Source organism: Bactrocera dorsalis, chromosome 4 (assembly GCF_023373825.1).
Source record: "Bactrocera dorsalis isolate Fly_Bdor chromosome 4, ASM2337382v1, whole genome shotgun sequence".
Lineage (NCBI taxonomy): Eukaryota > Metazoa > Arthropoda > Insecta > Diptera > Tephritidae > Bactrocera > Bactrocera dorsalis.
Window position 1 is genome coordinate 14,121,415 of NC_064306.1, and position 25,742 is coordinate 14,147,156.

Below are 25,742 nucleotides of genomic sequence, written 5' to 3' on the forward strand. Positions count from 1 at the left end.
GTTACAGCTTGCACAGACGGACGGACGGACAGACAGACATCCGGATTTCACCTCTACTCGTCACCCTGATCACTTTGGTATATATAACCCTATATCTGACTCTTTTAGTTTTAGGACTTACAAACAACCGTTATGTGAACAAAACTATAATACTCTCTTTAGCAACTTTGTTGCGAGAGTATAAAAATATAATTCGTCTTTGAGCGAGCGTCGGCCATGATTGAATTCGTTGTAACAGTTTTTCACAGTGCTATAGGATGGTGCTTCATAGCCATACAAAGATTTTAGTTCATCGATGCACTTTTGCCGTGATAATCCACGTCGAAAGTTGTGAAAAATGATCGCACGAAAATGTTCAAAATTTGTAAGAACTACCATTTGTGTTGAATCAAGAAACTTGGAATTAAATTAGCAGCAACTCGGCCAAATATCGTAATCTGACGATGTACATAAGTAATCAATTAATACAGACAAATAATAATATCGCGCGTTTAAATTTTCTCAGTCGATCTGTTTCACTAGTTAGCATTCAGGAAATTCACCTCATGCATGTTCCTTCAAAGTTTTCTATGGCAAAGAAATGCTGTAATAAACCCCTCCACACCTTCTTTCGCCTTTATCGCAAAGTTCTGAAAATTTATTCACTGCATTCCAGTCACGATCAAGAACTGATGCTGACGTCTCAGCATAGTTTGACGCCCGCAAAAAAACAACAAAAACAAAAAAATGCGTAACAATGCGCTCATACATCACGCTGTCAGCACTACGCTGCCTCAATATCAACGCCAGTGCTAACTTGGCGCACAATAAGTCAACTTAGTCACCGGCCGCGTTGTTAACGGCAAACTGCTAATAAACTGTATGAATGGCGAAAAAAGTAACGAAAAGTAAAAGAGCAAAAAAGCAATAACAATAAGAAGCCGAAAATTGAAACAAAGTTCACAAAAGTACCGTGATCGCCGCTATCGCCGACGCTGATTGCCAACCATTCGCTACTCTACCTTTGACTTTGTGTCAGCTGACTTTGTTTGTTTTTACATTTGCTGCTTTTGCTTGTGATTTTGCATTGATTTTTATTTTCGATTTGATTACTTCACTTATTTGCCGCGCTGCCGACGGTGCCTTGTGCTGCTCTTCATTTGTCAAAATCGCAGCCGGCGTATGCGCGCGTTGTGTGGAGCTGAGCGCCGCAGCGCCGCCTGGCTTCGTGCAAGGTGTGCAAAGCCGCACAGAAGTTGGCTTAGAGGTGATCGTCACAGCTTGGCCATTCAGTACGATTTGAGCGTTTCGTCTTGGCGGTTGATTTGATTGGAATTCCAGTCGACGATCTTGTGAACTAAAGAAGTGGTTTATGTGAAGGTATAATTCTTGGCAGTGCATGCTGAAGACGTTGCACTGGGTTCACGCGACGTGATTGTGTTGATGTGATCTTTGTCGAGGGCGCAATTTGCGCGAGTAAAAGTCCAAAACGTTTAGCTTCTTCAAGAACACTCATTTGAAAAAGTAAAATAAACGACAAGTGTTAAATAATACAAGTGCATAAACAAATATGAAATTCTTTCGATATGCACATATGAGTTTTTAATAAAGTGAACGTTCTTGACATAAAAATATTTGCTTAACAAGCAGTGTTTTTCTAATAATTTCATACTTAGACATGTATATAAATATATAATATTGCTGGCAAAGTGCAGCGCAAGCTTTCATGCAAATAAATGTGAAACCATACATAAATGATAGGTGTATGTGCGAAAAGCGGGTGCTAAAATTTGTAGAATTTTTTTAAATAAATCGAAATCTTCAAAGTGCTAAATTTCAGTCGTTAAACAGCAAATTAAAACACAAATAAAGGATTGAATTAAATGAAGCAACATTTGAACTTAAAAATATACATAAATAGAAATATTCTAACAAGAAAAAATACATGGGAAAAAATATTTAAAAATCTTTTAAGAAAAAATTAAAAGAAAAAATAAAAAATCTAAAATCTAGAAAATTATAAAATATATTATATAGCTTTCAAAATTAAAAAAAAATATCTCAAGTTTAAAAACAATATTTTAAGAAATGAAATAAATGATATAAAAATAATAAAAAAGGATTATATTATATAAAAAGAATAAAAATATAACATGAAGTATTCTAATAAGAAAAAATACGGAGGAAAAAAATATTTAAAAATTTTTTAAGAAAAAATTAAAAGTAAAAATAAAAAATTTAATATCTAAAAAATTATAAAAAAATATTATAATACATATTTGTCAAAAGTAAAAAAAAAATATCTCAAGTTTAAAAACAATATTTTAAGAAATAAAAATAATAAAAAATTATACATAAAAAATAAAAATATAAAAAGAAGTTTTCTAACAAGATAAGCGATAGAGATAAAAAATATTTAAGATAAAAATTGAAAACAATGTTTAAAGAAAAAATTAAAAATAAAAATAAATATTCTACAAATTTTCAGATTAAAAAAAAATATCTCAAGCATAAAACATATTTGAAGAAATAAAAATAAATAATATTAAGCTAATAAAAAGAGGTTATACATATTTTTCTAAATAAAAAAAACAATATCTCAAAACTAAAAAGTATACATTTTTCTTGTAATTTCAATGTATAAATATAATAATATTATAAAAAAAAATAAAAATTAGAAATCTAAAAACAATAAAATAAAATAAATTAAATAAAAAACGTAATTAAATAAAAAACAAAAATTTTTCTATCCAAATAAAAAAATAATCTCAAATATATAAAAAAAAAATATTTTCCCTTTTAATTAAAAATAATAATATAACACTATAAAAAGTTCATTCATTCAAAAATTTATGTCAAAAAAATTATATTAGCAATTTTTAGGAGCGCCAATTTTTTAACAATGAAAATTAAATTCTTTTGAAATAAAAAAAACATTACTCGTAAAATGTCTATTAGAAACTTTTCACAAAACATTTTAATTTTTTTTAAATACTTTTATTTGCAATCTATTTTAGTAAATTCTAAGCAAATTTGATAACAAAACCATAATTTGACTTATATTTTTGATGAGATAAAAATAAAAAAATAAAAATAAAATAAAAAAAGAAATAAAAAAATACATTAATAAAAATAGATAAATTAAGTACCGCATAATATCAATTTAAAATAAAAAATATTAATTTGAAAAAATTTTAAAACAACCTTTTAAAGAAAAATTATATATAAAAATAAAAAATTAATGTATGTTTTTTAAAAGTAAAATCATTTCAAATTTAAAAGCAATATTTTAAGAAATAGTATAAAAAATAATAAAAAGAGATTATTTTCTAAATAAAAAAAATTCTAAAAATTATAATTTCTTTTTTTGTAAGTTAAAAATAGTAATATAATAATATCACAAAAAGTTCTTTAGTGACAAACAAAAAAATAGAAAGTAAAAATATAAAAATTAAAAAGCTCATAACATCAGTTGAAAACAAAAAATAGTTTATAATTTTATTTTTCTTTATAAATTAAAAATTTAAAAAATTTTCTTTAAAAATTACAAGGTGTATGTCTTTTTATTGCTTTAATTTTGTTTTTATCAGTAGACATCAGGACAATACAAAGAAGTAATATTTCCACTTAGTGCTTTGAAAATCAGATTTTTACTAAAAATTCATATTTTTATGACACTTATTAGCACAAAAAATAAAAATAATTAATATTTCTCTGGTGCTATGAATATTAAATTCATGTTTTCTCCAATTAGTAAATAAAAAATATTTGTTACATAACATTTACAATATAAAAATTCAATAAATTATCACGATGTTTTTTATTTAAAGAATATAAAAATTAAAATCAATATATTTTTTTCGAAATATTATGAAAAAAATCTTATTTTTATTAAAAAAATATTTTGCAAGCACTAAGCTCTACAAAAATTACTTTTATAAATTAATATACTTAAATGCCGCCAATTTTTTTGAACAGCAATTAAATGAATTAGAAAAAAAGTTTCAAAACTTAGAGAAAACACTTAAAAACGAAAAATAATTTCTACTAATTTAAAACTAATTGTGTAAAAATTACAAATTATATATAAAAAATGTGAACGCAATAAAAATGAGAAAAAATCGATTTAAATTAGAAGAAATAATTATTTTATTTTTTATATATATATTTTAGTTTGGCATAAATTTTTACCATTATCACAAGATATTTTTAATTTTTTTACCATATTTATAAAATTAAAAAAAAAATTATTAAAATAAAAAAATATTTAATTTAAATTTGAAAAATTAAAGCTAATTAATCTTAATTATTTAATTAAATTAATATAAAAAATATTTCAATTTAATTTTTTAAATTTAAGTTTATTAATTTTAGTTTCAATAAATTTTTCTTCTTTTAAAAAATTACATTTATTTTTTTAAATAAATAAATACATTTTCTTATCTTATTTATTTATTATAAAAAAATAAAAAAATAATAAACTTATGCTAAACTAAACAACTATAAAAAATAGAATACATGTTACCTCTAATTCAAATGATTTTTCTTATTTTTTTCTTATTTTTTACTGGTAATATATTTATTTAATTAATAATTTTTCCACAAGTAATTTTTATCAAAAAAAATTAATTTAATTTAATTTACATTTAATGTAATCTTAATTTGTTTTTTAAATTTAAATTAATTTCAACTTAATTACTATTTTTGTTTATGCTAAAAAACTACTTATAGAAAAATTATAAATTTAATTAAATATAATAAATTGTCAACCCAATAAAAAATAAGTAAAATTACATTTAAATTAGAAGTAGTATTTTAATTTTTTATATTTAATTTTATTTTTTATATATATTTTAGTATGGTATAAGTTTATTATTTTTTATTTCTTATCATTATTTTAAGATATTTTTAATTTTTTTTTACTATTACAGTATACTCTCGAAAAGTAAATTCTCAGAAAGTAAATAATCGCGGAAAAGTAAATCACCTTTAAGATTACACATGCACCTCGAAAAAGTAAATTTTTTAATTTACTTTTCAGAGAGTGTGATAAAAAATTCGAAACGAAGCAAGCAGCGTTTTTTTACGATGTTGCAAAAACACTTACTCTCTTGTTTATCGCGTCTGTTTAGTAAATAAACTTTGAGATATGTACATATGTAAATGGTCAGAAAATATATTGCAAAAGAAAAAAACAAAAGAATATTCAAAATTTTTTCTCTTCATAATAAATACATATGTTTTTCATGTAAATCCATATGTTTTATTGAAGCAAATAAATGAATGAATTTTTTAAGTTTAAAAATGCATTTAATATTATAAAAACAGATAATTTATATATATATTTGGAAAAGTAAATTATTCGAAAAAGTAAATTACCCAAAATACCAATCGATTTACTTTTCGAGAGTATACTGTACTATCAGATTTTTTAACTTTAAAAGTATTAATTTTCTATTGTTAGTCATTCCAATCACGAATCGTTTGTTTCTAGTTTATGATCTTTATATATTTTTTAAATGTTTTATAAATTTATTCATTACTTTTCCTTCATTGACACTGACCGTCTGCAAGATTTTATTTTTTTTAGTCAGCACGGGGGCTGCCATCATATATGTACATATTTATACAAAATTATAAAAAAAAGTTATTAAAGTTTTCGTATTTATACGAAATTATAAAAAAAAATGTATTAAAATTTTGTAACTTCAATAATTTTTATAAACAATAACAATAATAAGTACAAATAAATACATATTTCAGTAGATTTAAATCGAAGTCAACGAGTAACGGGCACTAAATATATTACGATCACATATAAACAGTTAAGCGAATTAATTGTGGCATAAAAGTCGCGCTGATATGATGTAATCAAAAACTCAAAACACATTTAAATCAACAAAACTCAAAAATACTTAAGCTCAACAAGACAACTTTGTGGTTAACACAACAATAATAGCAAAAACAACAACAACATGCGTCCGAAAATCGCACCCTACTTTATGGGCGCACACCTGTTGCTGCTCGTGCTACTCACACTAAACACCGGCAGCAACAACAACAACAACAGTGCGTACGCGCTCAACACCGCCGAAACGGCTAATCCGACTTGTTCGCTGAAGGACAATTGCAATTTGAATGACAACTTCCTGACAGCCACTGGCGAGACGGGCGAAAAGGCGGCGAGTAAATTGGAAAATAAAATTGCCTCAATATTCGAGGATAAAGTAAATTACAGCCTTAAATTGTTCGCTGATGAAGATGTCATCGAGTACAATGCGCGCGAAAGTAACTTAACGGAACGCGCACATATGGCAACGCCAGCAGCAGCGAACTTTACGCTGCGACAGCTGCAGGACGCCGCCGATGTGGAGGAGGATGAGCGAGGTGAGTTCCTATTTTTGTATTTTTTCATGTGTTTGTGCAAGTGCCTTCATAAATGACGTGGCGGCTGATAAGTGGTTAGATAATAGCCGCTTTGTTGTACTTGTCTTGTTTTGTCTTAAAAGGTTCGAAATAATTGATTACGAAAATGCAAAAGCGCAGTCGCAGCAGTTTCTGACCTTCATTACAATTTTGTTGCTGTTTTTTTTTTCAAATCAAACTTATATAAGTCACGCATTTACATACTTACAAACATGCAAGCACAACGCTGTCAGCTTTTTTTATAATATAACTTTCATATATAAGCGTTCAAATATTGGCCTTTTTCTCTCTTTCTTTTCCACTCTTGTATTTTTGCAAAATCACCTTATCAATTTTTTGTTGCTATTTTTTGGCCACACTTTTTTGTAGACCTAAACCTTAATATCGAATTCTCAAGTGCGCATAGTCAAATATTGGCCAGGCACATACATATATGCACACATACATACATATAAGTACCGTACGTGCGCGCATTCGATTTGAAAATAATTTTAAAATTTCTTCGCACATAAAATTTCAACACCGCCACTGACCGTCGCAGCCAAACCAATTGCCAAGCAAGAAAAAAGACTAAAAACCAACAACAACACAAAAAGTAGGTAGAGAAAAAACCCAAAAATTTGTATTTTAATTGTAAACTTCAAACACGTCGTCGAGCGCAAAAAATATTTACCGCTCCAGACATATATTTACCCAATTGCCATGTGGCTTTGCGGTACTCAAATGGTTACAAGGCGGCTAAAAGTATTTTTAAACGCTTTATACAAACAACTTTGCTCAAATATATTGACACTTTCATTGAAGGAGCAGCAGATAAATATTATTTGCTAATTTTAGAAAATATATGAATTTTAAGACTCATGTGCATAACTCAAAAAATATTAATTTTGAAATTTTTTTAAACTATTCTGTAATAAGAAAATAACACTCCATGGCTAGAAACCATTTTGCATACTGTAAATGCAATTTTGGATTTTATTAGTAAGAGTAAAGTGTCGTTAGCCAACCTCTGCAATAAAATATATTTCAACTCTATAAGGACATTGTTTCTCGACATTTTTCACAAACAAACTGTTCTCCTCATTAAGGCAGAGTTTTCAATGTAATTATACCCTGAACAGGGAACACTAAGTTTCCCGCGATGCTTGTAACACTCAAAAGGAAACGTCGCAGGCCCCTTAAAGGCTGTATATACAACGAGACAAGCTAAATCGATTTAGCCATGCCCGTCTATTCGTCTATCCATCTATCTGTCTGACCTTCCATTGGTTTTTATGCACTTAGCTACTTATATCTCAGTCACTCTAGAGCTCATATAGTACGAGTTTCCATACTCTTCAATATTATTCGCTCCAAAAACCTTACAGAGAACAGTTCTTTCAAATGCTTCAGCAGCTTTTTCATCTCGGTTCATATATTGTACTGCACCACACAATGGGACGGGAAAGATAACAGACTTATAGAATAATCGGACGAAAATGATAAGAAACTTATAAAGCGTAATTTTTCCGTGGAGAGTGTGGTCTACTTCTCAACTCTCTTTCGATCCCAAAGTAGCACCTACTTACAAGAGTTTTTCTGCGCTTATCTCCAGAAATAGATTGTTGGTGGAATTGTTTCGGTTCCGGATAGACAGAGTTCTTCATTGTGTCAAATGTTAAGCTGCCAACAGTGACACAGTTCGCAAGACGCGAGGAATATTTGTGTGTGGCCAATGGTCCTTTGTTTTGCTCTTATTCACCACAAAACCAACGACTTTCGCTCCTTTTTCTAAGCTGGAAAAGGCAGTGCTGACTGCTCTGTTGTTAAAGTATACGATACTATTTGCGTACACCAGCAGGATTATACTTTTGGAGTAGACAGTGCCTGTAGTTGAAGAAGAAACACGAGAGATAATCTCCCTGTCTAAAACCTCGTCTGGTATCCAATGGTTCGGAGAGCTCTTTTGCGATTTTGACGGCGCTTATGGTTGTGCTCTATATGATTCTGCATAACCATATAAGTTTGGTAGGAATACCGAAGTTAGATATGACGTCGAATAGGCATCTGCTGTCAACCCCGGCTTTGAAATCGACAAAAAGTTGATAGATGACGATATGTTTGTCGAGGGATAGATTTGTGACTACTCAGTGAAAAACTCACATCCGAGTTGTAAAGATAGTAGAACATGTGAAAGCTAACTTTAAATTTAGTACCTTTTGAATAACGCTTTTTTCAAACAGTTCATCTCTTAGTCGCATTTATATTCTATGAATATATGTCTAACAAGTCTATATGCATCAGAACTTAGTAAAGCATTCATAACAAATTTAAGTTGGCTGCAGATTACCTATATTTTTTCATAAATGTAAAATCAAATTTTGTTCCAAACATTTTTCCAAACTAATATAAATATAAATTATAATGAAAACTAACTTTTAAAGTCGCAAGTTTTCAACTACCCAATCTTTGGATTAATTTTCGCTGTGGAACTCTGCAGAGTTTCTAAAATTCGTGTTTACAACTTAGATTCCGGAATTTATTCTATTTTTATAAAGAATGAGGAAACCGAAACGAAACAAAAACTTTAGCCACGCAGTTAATCTTATAATCACGAATAAATGAGATCAATAAACTTATTTGTTACATTATATCTATTCCTTTTTATAGTTTGTAAATTGTTTATTTTACGATACTCAACACCGCCTCATAGCGATGACATACTGAAAGTCGGTATGCGTCATTAGCATATTTGTAATTTGTATCCACCAGTGTATTTGGGCATGCGCATATAATTATATTTATTTATGCAAATTTTATAATTCATAGATTGAGCATAAAATCTGGTTTGAAACACGAAATTTTTATTATCTTTATTTTCGTAATATTCTAACCTACATATAAATGCGTAATAGGTGCGTTATCTACTTGTATAATAAAGGGTGATTTTTTAAGAGCTTGATAACTTTTTTTTAAAACGCATAAAATTTGCAAAATCTCATCGGTTCTTTATTTGAAACGTTAGATTGGTTCATGACATTTACTTTTTGAAGATAATTTCATTTAAATGTTGACCGCGGCTGCGTCTTAGGTGGTCCATTCGGAAAGTCCAATTTTGGGTAACTTTTTCGAGCATTTCGGCCGGAATAGCCCGAATTTCTTCGGAAATGTTGTCTTCCAAAGCTGGAATAGTTGCTGGCTTATTTCTGTAGACTTTAGACTTGACGTAGCCCCACAAAAAATAGTCTAAAGGCGTTAAATCGCATGATCTTGGTGGCCAACTTACGGGTCCATTTCTTGAGATGAATTGTTGTCCGAAGTTTTCCCTCAAAATGGCCATAGAATCGCGAGCTGTGTGGCATGTAGCGCCATCTTGTTGAAACCACATGTCAACCAAGTTCAGTTCTTCCATTTTTGGCAACAAAAAGTTTGTTAGCATCGAACGATAGCGATCGCCATTCACCGTAACGTTGCGTCCAACAGCATCTTTGAAAAAATACGGTCCAATGATTCCACCAGCGTACAAACCACACCAAACAGTGCATTTTTCGGGATGCATGGGCAGTTCTTGAACGGCTTCTGGTTGCTCTTCACCCCAAATGCGGCAATTTTGCTTATTTACGTAGCCATTCAACCAGAAATGAGCCTCATCGCTGAACAAAATTTGTCGATAAACACATTTCGAACCGAACACTGATTTTGGTAATAAAATTCAATGATTTGCAAGCGTTGCTCGTTAGTAAGTCTATTCATAATGAAATGTCAAAGCATACTGAGCATCTTTCTCTTTGACACCATGTCTGAAATCCCACGTGATCTGTCAAATACTAATGCATGAAAATCCTAACCTCAAAAAAATCACCCGTTATATGCATACATATATAGTATACGTATTTTTAAAGAACTTAAATTTCAGCTTTGAAATAAAGTTTGGTTAAAAGCTGTTTGCAATACATTTAACAAAAAAGTACCCGAAAATTGTAACTTCAATTTCCCGGATAAATGAAATTTAAAAAAAAAAGTATGAATTGGTAGGACTATCCTCAATTTCTATGCCGAACACGAACACGAGCTGTCAACCATAGATATATAATATAAATATACCCAGTAGTGCGTTCATTGTTTTACAATAGATTAAAATATCGAAAGAACTATTTGTCTCAAATTTTGTATTTCTAACCAAATTTCGTGTACGAAATCGTTGCAGAAGGCTTACGGTGATTCAGTTTTATCAAAAACGCAATCCTTCAAAAACGGTCGAGAAATCGTTGTAAACGTGTCTCGTTCTGGACGATCTTCGACCCCCTTCAACTGATAAAAATATTAAAAATGTGAAAGATATGGTTATTGATAATCGTCTGGCAAGTGTTAGGAAGATGGCAAGGAGCTCGATATCTCTAACGAGTCCGTTCGAATGATTTTGGTGAACATTTTGGGCATGAAACTTGTTCTAGCTCGATTCGTTCCGATAAAGCTGATTTTTTTTTTCAGAAAGAGTACCGTAAACAGGTCTCTTTGGACAAGCTTTATCTTGCGAATTCCGATCCCACAATCATGGAGAGTACTATAATTGCGGATGAGACAAGGGTTTATGAGTTTTTTATAAAACAGCTGTTTTTCACATTAAAAAAATTCACATTTTTTAAAAGAAAACATTTTAATTTCGTATTTTATTATAAGAGACGTCTTGTTTTAAATATTTTCAATTTAATGGAAATTATGTACAATTTTTTTCTTTTAGATCGATTGTCATGTGAATTCAGTTGCATTGCTTTTATTTTTTTTTTTACATATTTTTTCTCTTTGTATTTTCTAAATCAGCTATGATAATGTGATAGATTTCCGTAGTGCCTTTAAATCAGAGTCGCACAGGAGGAATTCGAGTAAATATTCATAAAATTATTCCAAAGCCTAAATCTCGTGATTAAGTATCGATCGGAACATGGCATAAAGGATAACCTAGGCCATGCTAGGGTTCAAACTTTCCATGAAAAGTTTCTAGCCGGGTTAATACAATATGACCTGGATACATTGACTTGAATTTTCTAGGAAACTCGCACAAAAATCGCCGCGAACTGCAATAGAATTACTTTGCCCTCTTTGGACTCCTTTAAGATGCCTAGATATTGCAATCTTACAAACCAAAAATTTATAAAGCAAATGTAAACGAAGCCTCCTTTTATTTTTTATTTTTTTCTGTCCAAAGCACTCGAAACAAAGTCTGAAGAAAGAAGCTGTCGTAATCTCTGTTTACATCATTTTTGATGTTCTATTGTATCTTCCCACTTCATTTTTATAGCAAAACGAAATGTATCGAATGCTTTCCGGCCTACGAATCAAATATTCAAAGTATAGGCCAAGTAAATTGTAAAGAGGCAAAATCTATGAAAGAATTGTCTAGTACCAAACAAGATTTTTGTTTTTTTTTTCAAAGTTATCTACATACTAGTAATGCATAATAAGTTATGCAAAATATCTAAATCTCTAACGAAAACTCACAAGAACAAGTTAAAACATACATATATAATTTAAGGTATGGCCAAAAATTTAGTTTGTATTTAAAAAAATAAGGAGTTACCACTATATTTTAAAACTGATTTCGGGCAAGTCGCAGCGACTGAATCAAATAAACTCCAACCGAGAAGCCGAATTTTCGACCACTTTTTATAAGAGCCACATATCAGCAATATCGCGCTCGGGCTTATTTGCGTAGACAAGGGAATTCACATAACCTAAAAAAATACCAAAAAATTTCCCCAAAAATTCCTCTTAATAAATTTGTTTCGTTGGCGGTATGGAATACAGCGCCGTCTTTATGGACGTTAAGCCAATATTCAAAAGTTTGCAACTAGAATGTGGTTTAAAAAATCTGAGTCAAAATTTAATGGAATTTAGTATGATTGAGGTATAAATTTCCTATTTATATTTGGATTTAGTGATGTGTTTAAAAAAATCGATTGAACTAAACTAATCGTGGAAAAATACTATATTAACTTATTAAACTTAAATAATTGAGCTTTAAAGTCTTTATTATGCACTACATGAAAAACTTACTTTGGGCGCCCTTGTAAGTTATGTTTTACAATCTAATTGAGCGGCAAAAAATTGTAATTTATCATATAAGAAACCGAAGACGTTTGTCAACTGCGTTTAACTGTTTAGAATATATATTTACTGCAATTAAATATAAATAAAATATAACTGTATGAATGTCATGGCAAAACTTCAGTTTAGGGATTTAAGAACATTAATAGACAAGAACAATGATCATTTAGTTTTGTATTAATCTAATTTTTTTCTAAGTTCTAAGCTTAAACTATGTATAAACGTCTACATCTTTCGGTAGGTTTCGAGTTAAGTTCACATTAGAGGCTTAACTGCCATTGCGGAGCTCGAACTTTTACCGATATTTCTCAAAGAATATCCAATACTTCTTCTTCTTGTTGTTGTTTACTGGCGTAGACACCGCTTACGCGATTATAGCCGAGTCAACAACAGCGCGCCAGTCGTTTCTTCTCTTCGCTACGTGGCGCCAATTGGATATTCCAAGCGAAGCCAGGTCCTTCTCCACTTGATCCTTCCAACGGAGTGGAGGTCTTCCTCTGTTTCCTCGGCGAGTACTACGTCGAATACTTTCAAAGCTGGAGTGTTTTCATCCATCCGGACAACATGACATGGCCAGCATAGCCGCTGTCTTTTAATTCGCTGACCTATGTCAATGTTGTCTTACATCTCGTACCGCTCATCATTCCATCAAATGCGATATTCGCCGTGGCCAATGCGCAAAGGACCATAAATATCCAATACTATGAGCAAAAAATACAATAGTAAGACTTTGTTTATAATTTTAAAATTCTTACTTTATTCTTCAAAATCTATGTCGTCTGCTTCAAAGTAATCTCCCTTTACCCCAATACACTTGTGCCAACGATTTTTCCAATCCTCAAAACAGTTCAACTTTGTCACGATATTCGGCCGATTGATCGTCTGTTTCCGTGTCATAAGCAAAAATTCAAGACTCGTCGCCAGTTTAATACGTTTCATGACATACTGGTAGACTTAAAGCATTATTTAACGGAACGCTGTTTTTCCAAAAAAATTCATTATTTTGGGACCAATCAAATGGTTTTCACTGATCCTTCTGATATTCTAATGATGCCATTAAGATCTTTGATTAAATAGTCGATTCCCAACCACTAATTCCTTTATTATACCCTGAACAGGGTATATTAAGTTTGTCACGAAGCTTGTAACACCCAGAACGAAGCGTCGCAGACCCTATAAAGTATATATATGTATAAATAATCAGTATATTGAGCTGAGTCGATTTCGCCATGTCCGTCTGTCTGTCTGTCCGTCTGCATATATACGAATCAGTCCCTCAGTTTTTAAGATATCGTTTTGAAATTTTGCAAACGTCATTTTCGCTGCAAGAAGCTGCTCATTTGTTCGAACTGCCGATATCGAACCACTATAACATATACCTGCCATACAAACTGAACGATCAAGTTCTTGTATGGAAAACTTTCACATTTGACAACGTATCTTCACGAAATTTGGTATAGACTATTTTCTAAGGCAACAATGTGATATCCTAAGAAATTGTTCGGATTGGTTAACTATAGCATATAGCTACCATACAAACTGAACGATCGGAATTTAGTGCTGTTATGGAAAACTTCCTCATTTGACAATATTTATATATCACGAAATTTGGTATAAGTTTTTGTTCATAGAAATAATGTATTATTAGAAGAAATTGTTCAGATCGGCATATAGCTGCCATACAAATCGAACGATCGGAATCAAGGCCTTGTATGGAAAACTTTCGCATTTGACTTGCTTAAGGTAATAACATAATCTCCGAAAAAGTTGTTCAGATCGGATTTCTATAGCGTATAGCTTTCATACAAACTGAACACATAGTTACTATAAGAAATGCACCTGTGAAGGGTATATTAGTTAACGTTTTTTCTTGTTTTCTGATGAACATACAGAACAGTGGCCGATCAACCTATTCTTCTCAATGAAAAAGATAGTCTGTATCTGAGGTAAGCTAGTCAGTATACAACCAAACAACTGATACAAAAATACCAGTTTTCAACTCGAACTAATTTTTGGAAAATTGGTTCAGAATAGAAACATGGATAAAGCGGTGGAGTAGTATTTTTTCAATAAAAAGCACATCAAAACTCCGATTTGTAGCTAAATGAATATGTCTGTTTTGAATCAGTATTAAACTACATAGTATACATATTTCACACTGGAATCTAACATTGGCATTTCATAGGACTTTCGTACGTAAAGGGTTAAAAGTAGGCTTTGCTTGTAAGAAAGGAGGACAGGCGGCTGATTAGTTCTGTTTACAGTTTAATCTAATTATAATAGCATTTAAACTTAATTAAATTTCACTACAGACATGTCAATTAAAAATATTTAAGAAGATAATTGGAACTCAAACTTTAAAACTATTAAAAACGAAAATATATTGAGAAAATTTCATTGAAGCCTAATTCTCATACAAATTCATTAAATATTTTATATTGAAGTAATAGTAAATATTGAAGATCATTAACATGTAATGTGGTGAAAACAAAAATAATAAAAGCTCATTAATTAATAAAGTATTAATGCTTTATTATAGCTCAGAATCGCACAGCAGGCATTAAATACCGTTTAAAGACTCGTTAACCTAATAAGAGGTTAAGTGACACATAAATAGCCGCTTGAGTAGGTGATAATACGAGTAATATTCAATATACTAGGTAGGATTAAGTCATACGCAGGCTAATAACGAGTTTCGCGAGGTATGTTTTCTAATTAAAATTAGCTATTAGTTCGAGTATATCTTATTGGTTCGCTACGCCCCTCAATATAGGTTGAGAATTGCAACTCATTCTATTTTCTAATTCTTTTTTTTATTCTAGTGATGACTAAGCAGAATTTTTGTTTAGAATATGTCAGATACATATATACACTTGTTTATTACTGCATTTGCCGGTCACATATCCGTATTTTCACTTTCATTCAAGTTTCGAAAATCCAGTTATTAATGTTTCACTTTTGCTGAGTCATTGTGTGAATCCGCAGTTAATTAATTCATTAATTATTTCCAGTCACAAGTGTTTATACTCTTGCAATATATTGCTACAGAGTATAATAGTATTGTTCAATTCTCAAAAATTGGTTGATAACCAACTCTAGAAAAGGCTCCAAAGGTTTTCCAAGTGTGAGCTCTTAATTGTACAAGTATATATATTTCGTTTATGTAACAATTAGCAAATTTAATGCTCTTCAATTTTTTCGTAAACCTAAACGTTTAGAAGATATTAACGGTTGCAATTTTATTATTTTAAAGAAAATAATCCTAAGGAGTTTTATAACTCAATAAAAATTTAGTTTTAATTTTCAAACTAGCAGCTATTGTATTAAATCCTGTAATTTAAGGAATGTATTCTTACAATGGCATTCTTAAGTTTACTTTTATTTTTTTATAACGGAACAATTTAAATATAATCTAATCAAAAACTCCTTATGTCGTAAAAGTTGTTTTTCAGCTAATCCTTATAGACCTCTCACTTTATGTGCAATTCTCCATATTATATTCGAGGAAGATGACTTGCGAAATATAAATGTTTATTTATGTATAAACATGACTATTGACAAAATCTATCTGACAAAACTGCTATTTGCCTGCACCTCTTGACATCTCAAAAAAAATAAACAAAATAGTAATCAGAAGCTAATCGACTTGCGAATATTCCTAAGCAGCATAAGCTAATGTGTATTTAGAAGCAGTAAAGTCAAAGTAAAGTACAAACCTGTATGTACATAACTTTTTAGTAGCAAGAAATGTGTGAAAATATGAAGGTGGCAGCTCAAAAAAACTTTAACATACATACATACATATAGATAGAAAAATACCAAGAATTCGAAAATTAGTACATATTTAATTTTTGCTGTAATTTTTTGTTAAAATAATTTGCTAAAAATATTTGTTTGAAGGTCATACCCTTGCACTCAAATTCTGGAAAATAATGTTACTTAGTGATATATGGTCTAGACATATGTATATTGGAAATTAAATTAGAAGCTTGTTAGAATAGATTTTAAAGTTCATGAAATAAATTATTACTACAGTAGGCACCGCTAGAAGAGAAGCTCACAAACCAGCTGTCAGAGTCCACACTGGTATTTGACATTTATGCTTCGAAAAATTGTAGCAATTAGCAAGTAAAAACTTATACAGAACCAATGCCAAAAATGGGGGAAATATTAATAAAAAAAAACTGGGATTATGTACCGTGAACATTTAATGAGCACGTAAATAAGTGAAGTTGCCTTAACAGGGGCAACTGCCAAGCGTGTATACTTACATATGTATCTTGTAAAAAGCATTAGCTTTGCTGAAAAAATGTATACCACGCTAGAAAATATTTACAAGAATGTTTTCATTGCAATATGCCTAATATTTGCTCCGAAAACTATTTTCTGAAAATTTTTAAAGTAATGAAACCAAATATTAGCTATTTTATGAAACTTAGAAACTTATTATTGAGCATGATAACTGCAAATATTTGTTAGATATCCCAATTATTCAGTTTCTAAGAACACTTTGTAGGAAAATACGCGAATTTTTGCGCAAAAAACGGTTAGTTTGTTATTGTAAAATATGAATATAAAATATATTAAAAATTTGAAAACCTTGTAAAATATTTTTTCAAAATTTCAAAACAGTAGGTGCAGTAATTTGAAATTATGAGGATCACCGACTTGGAAAACATAAATTGTGCCGAAAACGGTTTGCAGTTTCGAACAATAAAGAAATGGTTAAAAAACCTTCATAAGACGTCTATAAAAATACTCGTAACTTCGTAAATTTTGCGAGGACTTAAATTTAGATAGAAAATTCTTAAGATATTATGCATTCATGTAAGACAAAAGAACAATTCTAAAAATAATGTAACAACTCTACTCTCCTCTTAACGAAAATCAAGTAAGTTTTGGCATTTTTCAAGCAATGACTACTGTAGTCATTAATAAATGCAAGCAAATATTTCGCCAATTCGCGAAAAATCAAAATAGCAAACAAACTACAAGCAGCAAATCATTAGCGCAATAGAAAAACCGTGACTGTGCAGTTATGAAAAGGCATATTGCATAAATATATTCAATATATTACGCAATTAATGACTCAGTTAAGAATTAGTACTAAAATTAAAATTAGCGCATAATAAATTATTAGCGAGTTTCGACACCAAATATGGGCTCCTCTTTCCTTTGTCAACACCTAACTACGCCACGTCAAGTGTTGACTCTCACAGTTGAATTGCTTACGTCCTGTTGTTCAGTATGTTCAAGATTGCTCGTACGATGAACTTTGTCACCATTAATTTAAATTCGGACTTAAAACTTTCTCATTATTTTATACTTCATTTAATTTTATACCATTCAATGTTCATTTTTTGTTGTATTTTTGTTTGTACAAATCTATGCATACTGTCAATATGTTAAGAGACTATACCAGTGTGACATTTTCAAAAAATTTATTTTTTTGGTTTTTCGATAGTTTTTATTTCCAAAAATATTCTGTGAAATCGGCAAAGTCGTATCTTGAATAGTTTTTAGATGGCAGCATTACAAAGAGAGATCTCTCGGAGGTAAAAAGATATATAAGTGAAATTTTAAACGTGTTTTTCTCGAAACGACATTTTTCAAAATTGCTGAGAGCATAACTCAACGAGAATTTAAGCGATCGACTTTAAATTGAAACTTAGTATTGTTGAATACATTTACTAAACAATGATCTACGATATTTTTGATTGGTTGAAAATTGTCAATTTGGCATTAAAAAAAAAAACATTTTTTTACGACATTTTGTTAATTTTTGATATATTTCAAAGATCGTAGATCATTGTTAGGAAATATCTTTAAGTTTAATAAACTTTTGGAGTTTTATTGTTTCAGCTACTCATTCGGCTGGAATCATGCCAGCAGCATAACTCTGTTATTTTTCAATATTTTTGTAAAAGGTATCTTAAAATGTAGCTGGAAATATACTTTATTATGTTCGAAGAAGTTCGAAATGTTCAATCGCGTACTTTCTCTTAAAAAAAATCACGAAAATCGCCAAATTTTTCATGCGTCACACTGGTATAGTCCCTTAAGACCAGTCGACAATAAGTATTAATGTTATAAGCTCTTCTAATTAAACGGATTCCAAAAATTTCTCCAACTGAAATTATTATATATTCAGACTAGCCTTCAATTGGTACCAAACTTTTGATAAAGATCCGTGCTCGAACTGACAGTAACATACATATGATGATGAAGTTGAATAAGTGCGCTAATCGTGGCGAAACTGTCACCATCTGTGGCCAAAAGTAACAAAACTTTATAATTTAAAGTTCGCCCAAATATTTCTTTTAAAGTTGTTATGACTGTCAGTAACATCTGTGACAAATGTCACATCAAAATAATTATTAGCTTTTAGTAATCGCTTGGTTTTCTGAAGTACATAAAGTGCATTCCGACACCCGGAAACAAACGATCGATCGCCCGCATATCGTGGCAAAGGTAACCCGAAGCTGAAAAACCACGCCAAAAAAGAGGTGTGGTGCACTGCGAATTCTTTCTGACTGGTCGAGCTGTCAACAAGGAATACTAATTGAGTGTTATGCGTCATTTGGCCGCAGCTATTCGTAAAAAGAGGCCAAAATTTTGGGCCGAAAACTCTTGCTTTTTGCACCACAATAATGCACCGTCGCATACTGCATTGATTCTTCGTGAGTTTTTCGCCAAATAACATAAGTATAATAACTGAAGCTCTAAAGACATGTCTGAACTCAGCTTTTTTGAAAAATTTTCCGGCTGCTAGAGCATAAGTTAATTGTTAAAATTATCTAAAACTTCTCAAAAACTTGAATTTTAAACTGGCTTTTATTTATGTCACTGAAGCATTATTATCTGTATTCAACTTAACCTATTGATGGATTTAATAACTTTAGTAACATTATTTTTCATAATCATTTATATATATATACAAATACCAATACATTCATGCAATTTAAGTATTTTTCTCAACTTTCAACAATATAATGACCCCTTTTCGCTGTGTCTTTAATTCTTGTTTCGTTTTATATTTTCTGCATTGCAAAATAATCAACAATGATTGGTGCATTCATACATATGTACTTATATAGATATATATAGGTATATTTATAATTATTGGTTAACATTTACCAACAAATATTTGATCCACTCAAATGCTTAGTGTAATGAGACATGCCGGCAACATGAAGAATGGCAAAACAAGTCTAGGGGTTTTGAAATATGTTAAAAGCATTCAGTACACGGAGCATTGGTCGTATTTATACATACACATATACAAATTTTGATACATACATCTATGTGCTAATAAAAGTACATGCAATTTCGCTTAAGAAATTTTATTTGCTATGATTGCATTAATATTTTGGCATTTGTCAAAAATTTCTAAAACATATTGCGGTTTATTCATGTCAGATAATAGTTAATATTCCACTTCCAAACTCTTGTGATAACTTAATATTTCTTAAACTTAGGTTGAGGCGCTGGGCCAAAGGTACGTTACTGCAGTGACTTATTTAGTAATTTTTTGATACGTGAGTCGATTCAGGTTGAGTTTTCTTGTTTTGCTTCTTATTGTTAAATTTGGCACATTATTTTAAAAAGGGTTTGAAAATACTTTATTGATAAATAATTGTATCTCTAGATCTTCCCAAAAGTACGCTTATAAGTTTCTGTCTTTAGCCCAAAAACAACTGTGGGGTCTGGTTTAAAAGCCCGAATTTTAGTTATTTTTTTTGACGCGATAAAAAAAAATCAAAAATTATTTTGACCATAAATTTTTTTACATGCTTTTTATTAATATTCTAAGAATACAAAACATAAATAATATAAGAAAAAAATTTAATTTAAAAAACTGCAGGCCGGCGAAGTTGAGACTGATGAAACAATGGCTTGTCCTGGTGTGCAGGATATAAATCCTTTCCGTGACCTAAAATGAAAATTTATGCGAAATCCGTGAAGAGTAAAAGTGTAGTTATCGCACTACGAAACGTTTTTGAAAAAAAAAAATTTTACAAAATGGTGGAGGTTTGAAAAAAAGTTTGGTAGTTTCCCTGTTTTTTGTGGTTCGGAGTTAAAAAAACAAAAAAAAAATCTTTCGAAAGCTCTTCATAGTGCGATACTATAATGTATAAGAAAGCTCTGTGTAAAATTTCATGTGAATCGGTTGAGTAGAGCTTGAGATATCATGCACACCGTTTCCAGACAAGGAGTTATGAGAAAATCGAGTTTAAAGCTCCGACCCGGCTGCGAAACGGCTTTGTCACCGCGTCACAAAATGAGCTGTAACTTTGAAAATAATTTGAATTTCGAAAAATCCTAGGGACATTTTCTTGAAGGGTTATACTATAAAAATATACAAAAAAAACGATTTTTTCGAATTTCCAGAATATCCCCTAAAGAGCTTTGACTCATAATGTCAAAATCAGCTGTTATGCCCTCTTTTTATGATTCAATGTTTCAAATATTTCAGCCATTAATTTATGTTTTTTGTGGGATAACTGAATAGAAACACATTGTAAAATTTCCAAATTAAGCTAAATATAAATAAAAAGGGCTTGAGAAAAACTTAAACAAATTTTGTTTGACATTGATGATTGAAAAATATATGCATAAGAAGAAGAATACTCTGTAGTAACTCAATCTTATACATACAATTGAATCTAAATTGAAATGAGTTGATCCATTATTTTTGAAGTCGTTTTTTCATCAAAAATAACTGAATTTTTTAAACTAATATTTAACTGTGGATAATGTTATAAGAAAAGTTATTAGTTAACTTATATCAGTTATTTTTTAAATTTTTTCATAATAATATTTCAAACCAAAATAAACAAAAACTCCAATATTTTCACATATTATTTACATTTATTTTTATATTTTCGCAGCAGCCTATTTGTTTTCTATAGTGAGAGCATAATGCTATGAGAAAGAAATAGTAAGACTTTGTCTATAGTTTTAAAATTCTTAATTTTTATTCTTCAAAATCTATGTCGTCGTCCTTGACGCCAATCCATTTGTGCCAACTTTTGTTTCAATCCTCGGCACCAGAAATTTCATTCCGCACACAAAATTTAAAAGAACCTTTTGGTGAATAATTTCATTTATCATAAAAATTGCCGGATGCATTTTATATTGGGTTGTCAAAAAAGTCTTGCGGTATTTTCGCTAGTTGGCGCTGAAAGCGAGCGCGTAGTTCTAGTTTTATTCATCGCGTCGGGTCATCTATACCTTTCTGGAAAGCTCATTTCAGGCGCTAACACGTGTTTGATTGATTGTTGTTTCTTTTAAGTCGTTCGTGAGTTATAGAGTCGCAAACATGGAGCAAAATAAAGAGAAAATACGGCATATTTTACAGTACTACTACGATAAAGGCAAAAATGCATCTCAAGCCGCCAATAAATTTTGGGCAGTTTATGGACTCGATACAGTTTCCATTTCCACCGCACAACGATGGTTTCAACGTTTTCGTTCTGGTGTAGAGGTGGTCGAAGATGCGCCAGGCTCCGGAAGGCCTGTGGTCGAAAATTGCGATAAAATCGCTGAATTGGTCGAAAGAGAGCGTATACTAAGCACTAATGATTATTCTAATGTGACATTTGGCACAGATGTCACTGACTGTTATACCAACCTAGAAAAAAATATGGTTTTTGCGCGAAATTAAAAAGTCTTGCCATTTTTTACCCACAGTAGTAAATGACGCGAAAAGTAGTCTATTAAGCTCTCTTCCATACACAAAGATAAGTGGAACTTCATATTACTCATGTATTTATCAAAAATTATGGAAGTCAGTAGAACAAAGAGTTTCTTCGAGAATTTTCTATTCCTGGTTTCACTTTCTAGAGTGACGTCACAAAGATATAAGCACTGCTATTAACTTAATCGTCACCTAATTGCCTGCAAGAACGTGAGATTATAACATTCTACACACTTCTCAAACAGAATTAGCCACTTTCGCATCATTTCATACATCTCTCTTAAATCCTGCTACCAAAAACCAATTCCTTTACTTCTTACTCAATCACGCTTGAAACATTTGATGTACAACTCTATAATGCAAAAAATTACATTTGTCAAAATAAGAAAATTTATTTCAGCTAATTCTCGTTATCCGTTCGTATGAGTACACTGCGTAATTTATGTTGATTTATCGCCTTTGTTTTCATGGGGTTTTGTTCTCAACTGCTCCAAGCTGCCGCTATACTCAATTACTCATGATTATCACGACAATGAAGATTGTATGATAAGAGCAGACGTCTCCTAAGTGCTGAAGAAGCTTTGTATGTTTTACAAAAGTGTTGGGTGGAGCTTCAATAAAAAATACACACTAAAATCTGGACGAACCCACAGCAACGAAAGCGGCATGTGACATGACAAATACAAATTGATAGTTGAAAAGTTAAATGCTAATTAATTATAAGCATGTTTAATTCGCTTTTTGCAAATCTTTATTACCAGACATTATTCATGTCTTCACTTTGTGAAGTGTTGCTCCGAAGTGAAGTAATAAAATGTGTTTTAATTAAAAAGTTAACATTAACTGCGCAGGGAAGCAAAGTGGTTTATGTGGTTAGTATAATAAAGCAGTTTATAGTAGTTTTAACAGTTTTAATGTTTCAAAATTAAGTTGAACTGCACTCTTTGTAAATATATTTCTTTCATAATAATTTTTAATTTAAGATAAAGAGATTAGAAAGCAATCCTAACCAGAATTTTTAATTATCTTCTTAATAAATTTTAGTAATGCAGACACCACTTCACTTTATATAATGTCTTTAAGAGCGAAAGGCAATGAGGAATAACAATTTGAATTTTCATATTTTTCGAATCACGTCGAACGTTGTGAGAATCATAGCTCTCCCCCCCACTATATGCCCTTCCAGAAGCTGAGTTCGAGAAATATTGTCAACCATACCAACCATACTCTTAAAAACCCTCAATTTTATAGCAGAAATCCATGAATATATTTAATAATTTAAATAAGTAACGAGTAAGTTTGAGTATCGACTATTTTTGTGGATTATGAATTCCGGTATTCATACTTAAAAAGCTCGAGCATTTTCGCAAGTATCGTCTGAGGAGATAACCTGCCATATAAACAAGGCTTTTAGTGTCTCAAAATAATCGAAATAATATTTAAAGTTATTTAAAAGCTCCCGAAGTATAATTATATATTTTCGATAATCTTAATAAATTAAGTATTGAGAAAACACTTTTACTGAGGCCTATCAAATAACAAAATGAATGCTAATCTTAGTCTAACAATAGTAAAAATAATAAACTATGCACTATTTTGTTACCAATATCGAGGCATGTCAGATGCCTGAGGAAAATAAATTTGGTTTGGGACTATATTACTTTATGCCGCATACATGTGTCATCAATAAATGATTTTCGTTCTTTAAGTCACTTTTGAATATTTCATTCAAAAGCTTACATGCTCTCTTCATATGCCCCCAACAAATTGCTGTATATACCCGCCTACAATTACATATATGCATACGTATAATTGCTAAGTACATTTGCTGATAGGCAGTCATCAGGTAGTCACTCATCCGTTGCTCATTTGCACACTTCGTTCTGCTACTGTCAGTGAGAAATGTATGCTCTTTGCGTTCGATTGCGACGATTTCATTGCACAAAAACTCGTGCGACGAATTCATAATTCGTTCCATATACAAGAGAGCTTTTTAACATAATTATCAAATGCTCGGCGCACGCTGCTTGAATTTTAAAACTTTAGCGCGAAAATCCCGCCAGTGTTTTAATTTTATTTACTTTTTTTTTGCTATATTCTTACTTATGCAACGTGTGTATTTTTTCATGGACTTCAAAACAGTGACAAAACAACCCATTGACTTTTGAATCTCGTGTGTCTTATGCCTGATAAAATAAAAAAATTTAGTATTGTCCAGACAAATATCAGAATAATTTAACTTAACTGCAAAAATTTGGCAATAAATTCAATACCTAATGGCACTTATTAAGGCATTTTGACTATTTTCTCACAATTTGTTTGTGATTGTACGGAATACTCATTTTACAAATACGCATCCGCTCACAAAACTGTATTGAAAGATTAAAGGTGCTCTCGATTAATAACTATCGATATCACAGTCAAAATGTGGCATAGTAATTATAAAGAAACCAAGGTATCCTTATGGCAAACGCACTCCATAAAATAATTGGGCGAAACTGTTGTAAAATTGTGTACCATTCTTGCTGTAGATCATAAATATTCTCCATGAACCTTCTGTATATTTCTTGGAATTTTTTACTTACTCAAGAGTGTTTTTCAAACGAGATTTTCATGACCTTCATAAGACTGAAGAGAATCCCACTAATATGACAAAGGGTTTCCATGTTGCCGGTTTATACTGTTTTTTTTTTTTAAAAGATCGAATTTCAGTACAGGCTACTGATAAAGTTATCGATATTCTATAGTAATAGTGAGCTTTGACTTCGTGAATATCTAAATATATATTGTTTGCTCATCTTTAACTTCAAATGCGGGATGCAATTAATAAAATTAGATCAATGGTAAGTACTTTCGATGTAGAAACCAGTGCAATAATGCTATCCAGTACAAATTTCCCGACACGAATTTTAGTGCTCTATGTAGAGCTTTAGTTTTTCCACCCACATCGCTATAAGTAAGATTTAATAATGAAATTCGATGAATGGTATATATTTCGCAAGACTTGTAAACACTTAAAACGACTTACAGCATTGAAAGCTAACACTTATTATATTTTATATTTAAAATAAAAAATACTGACTTTAGCGCGAGCTTAATGCATTCATTCTATAAAGTATTCATAATCCTCAATGTGAGCATCTTCTGCAACTAATCTTAAAGTACATCTATATATATAATATAATATAATAATTTCTTGCCCCATTCATTTTTAAAAACAAAGTATATAAATATTTATTGGTACCCATATATTGTACATAATTAATAAGTCTACATATTTCCATAACAACATGCCGCGCATTTATTTAGTCTAGTGTCGTCTGACGCATCGACAGACGTGTCGTCTTATTTCCTGATGCTAATGTGGCAGCCAATGCCTACTGTGAATACTCAACAATACTTAACCATTTAGAAACTTCAATACTAAGTGTCTATATACAATTGACTTATCCCTTTTTCGGCAACATTTTTTGTAAATAATTATACAGTGAATGCTGTGTATTGGCTTCGGCGAGGAAACGAGCAGCGTTTTTTACGAAAATGTTTATTTCCG

General features: G+C 30.8%; 1 protein-coding gene across 4 annotated transcripts in view; it reads left to right on the plus strand.

Annotated features, from left to right (window-relative positions):
* Positions 1-1,211: 1,211 nt before the first annotated feature.
* LOC105222977 (nose resistant to fluoxetine protein 6) overlaps positions 1,212-25,742 on the plus strand; it is a 48,383-nt gene continuing 23,852 nt past the window's right edge. Inside the window, exons 1-2 of one of the 4 annotated variants that reach the window (XM_049456758.1) lie at positions 1,212-1,359; positions 5,743-6,366. In XM_049456758.1, the coding sequence (XP_049312715.1) occupies positions 5,955-6,366 (412 nt within the window). In that variant the 5' untranslated portion in view covers positions 1,212-1,359; positions 5,743-5,954. The other 3 variants (XM_049456759.1, XM_049456760.1, XM_049456761.1) reach the window with 3 other exon arrangements.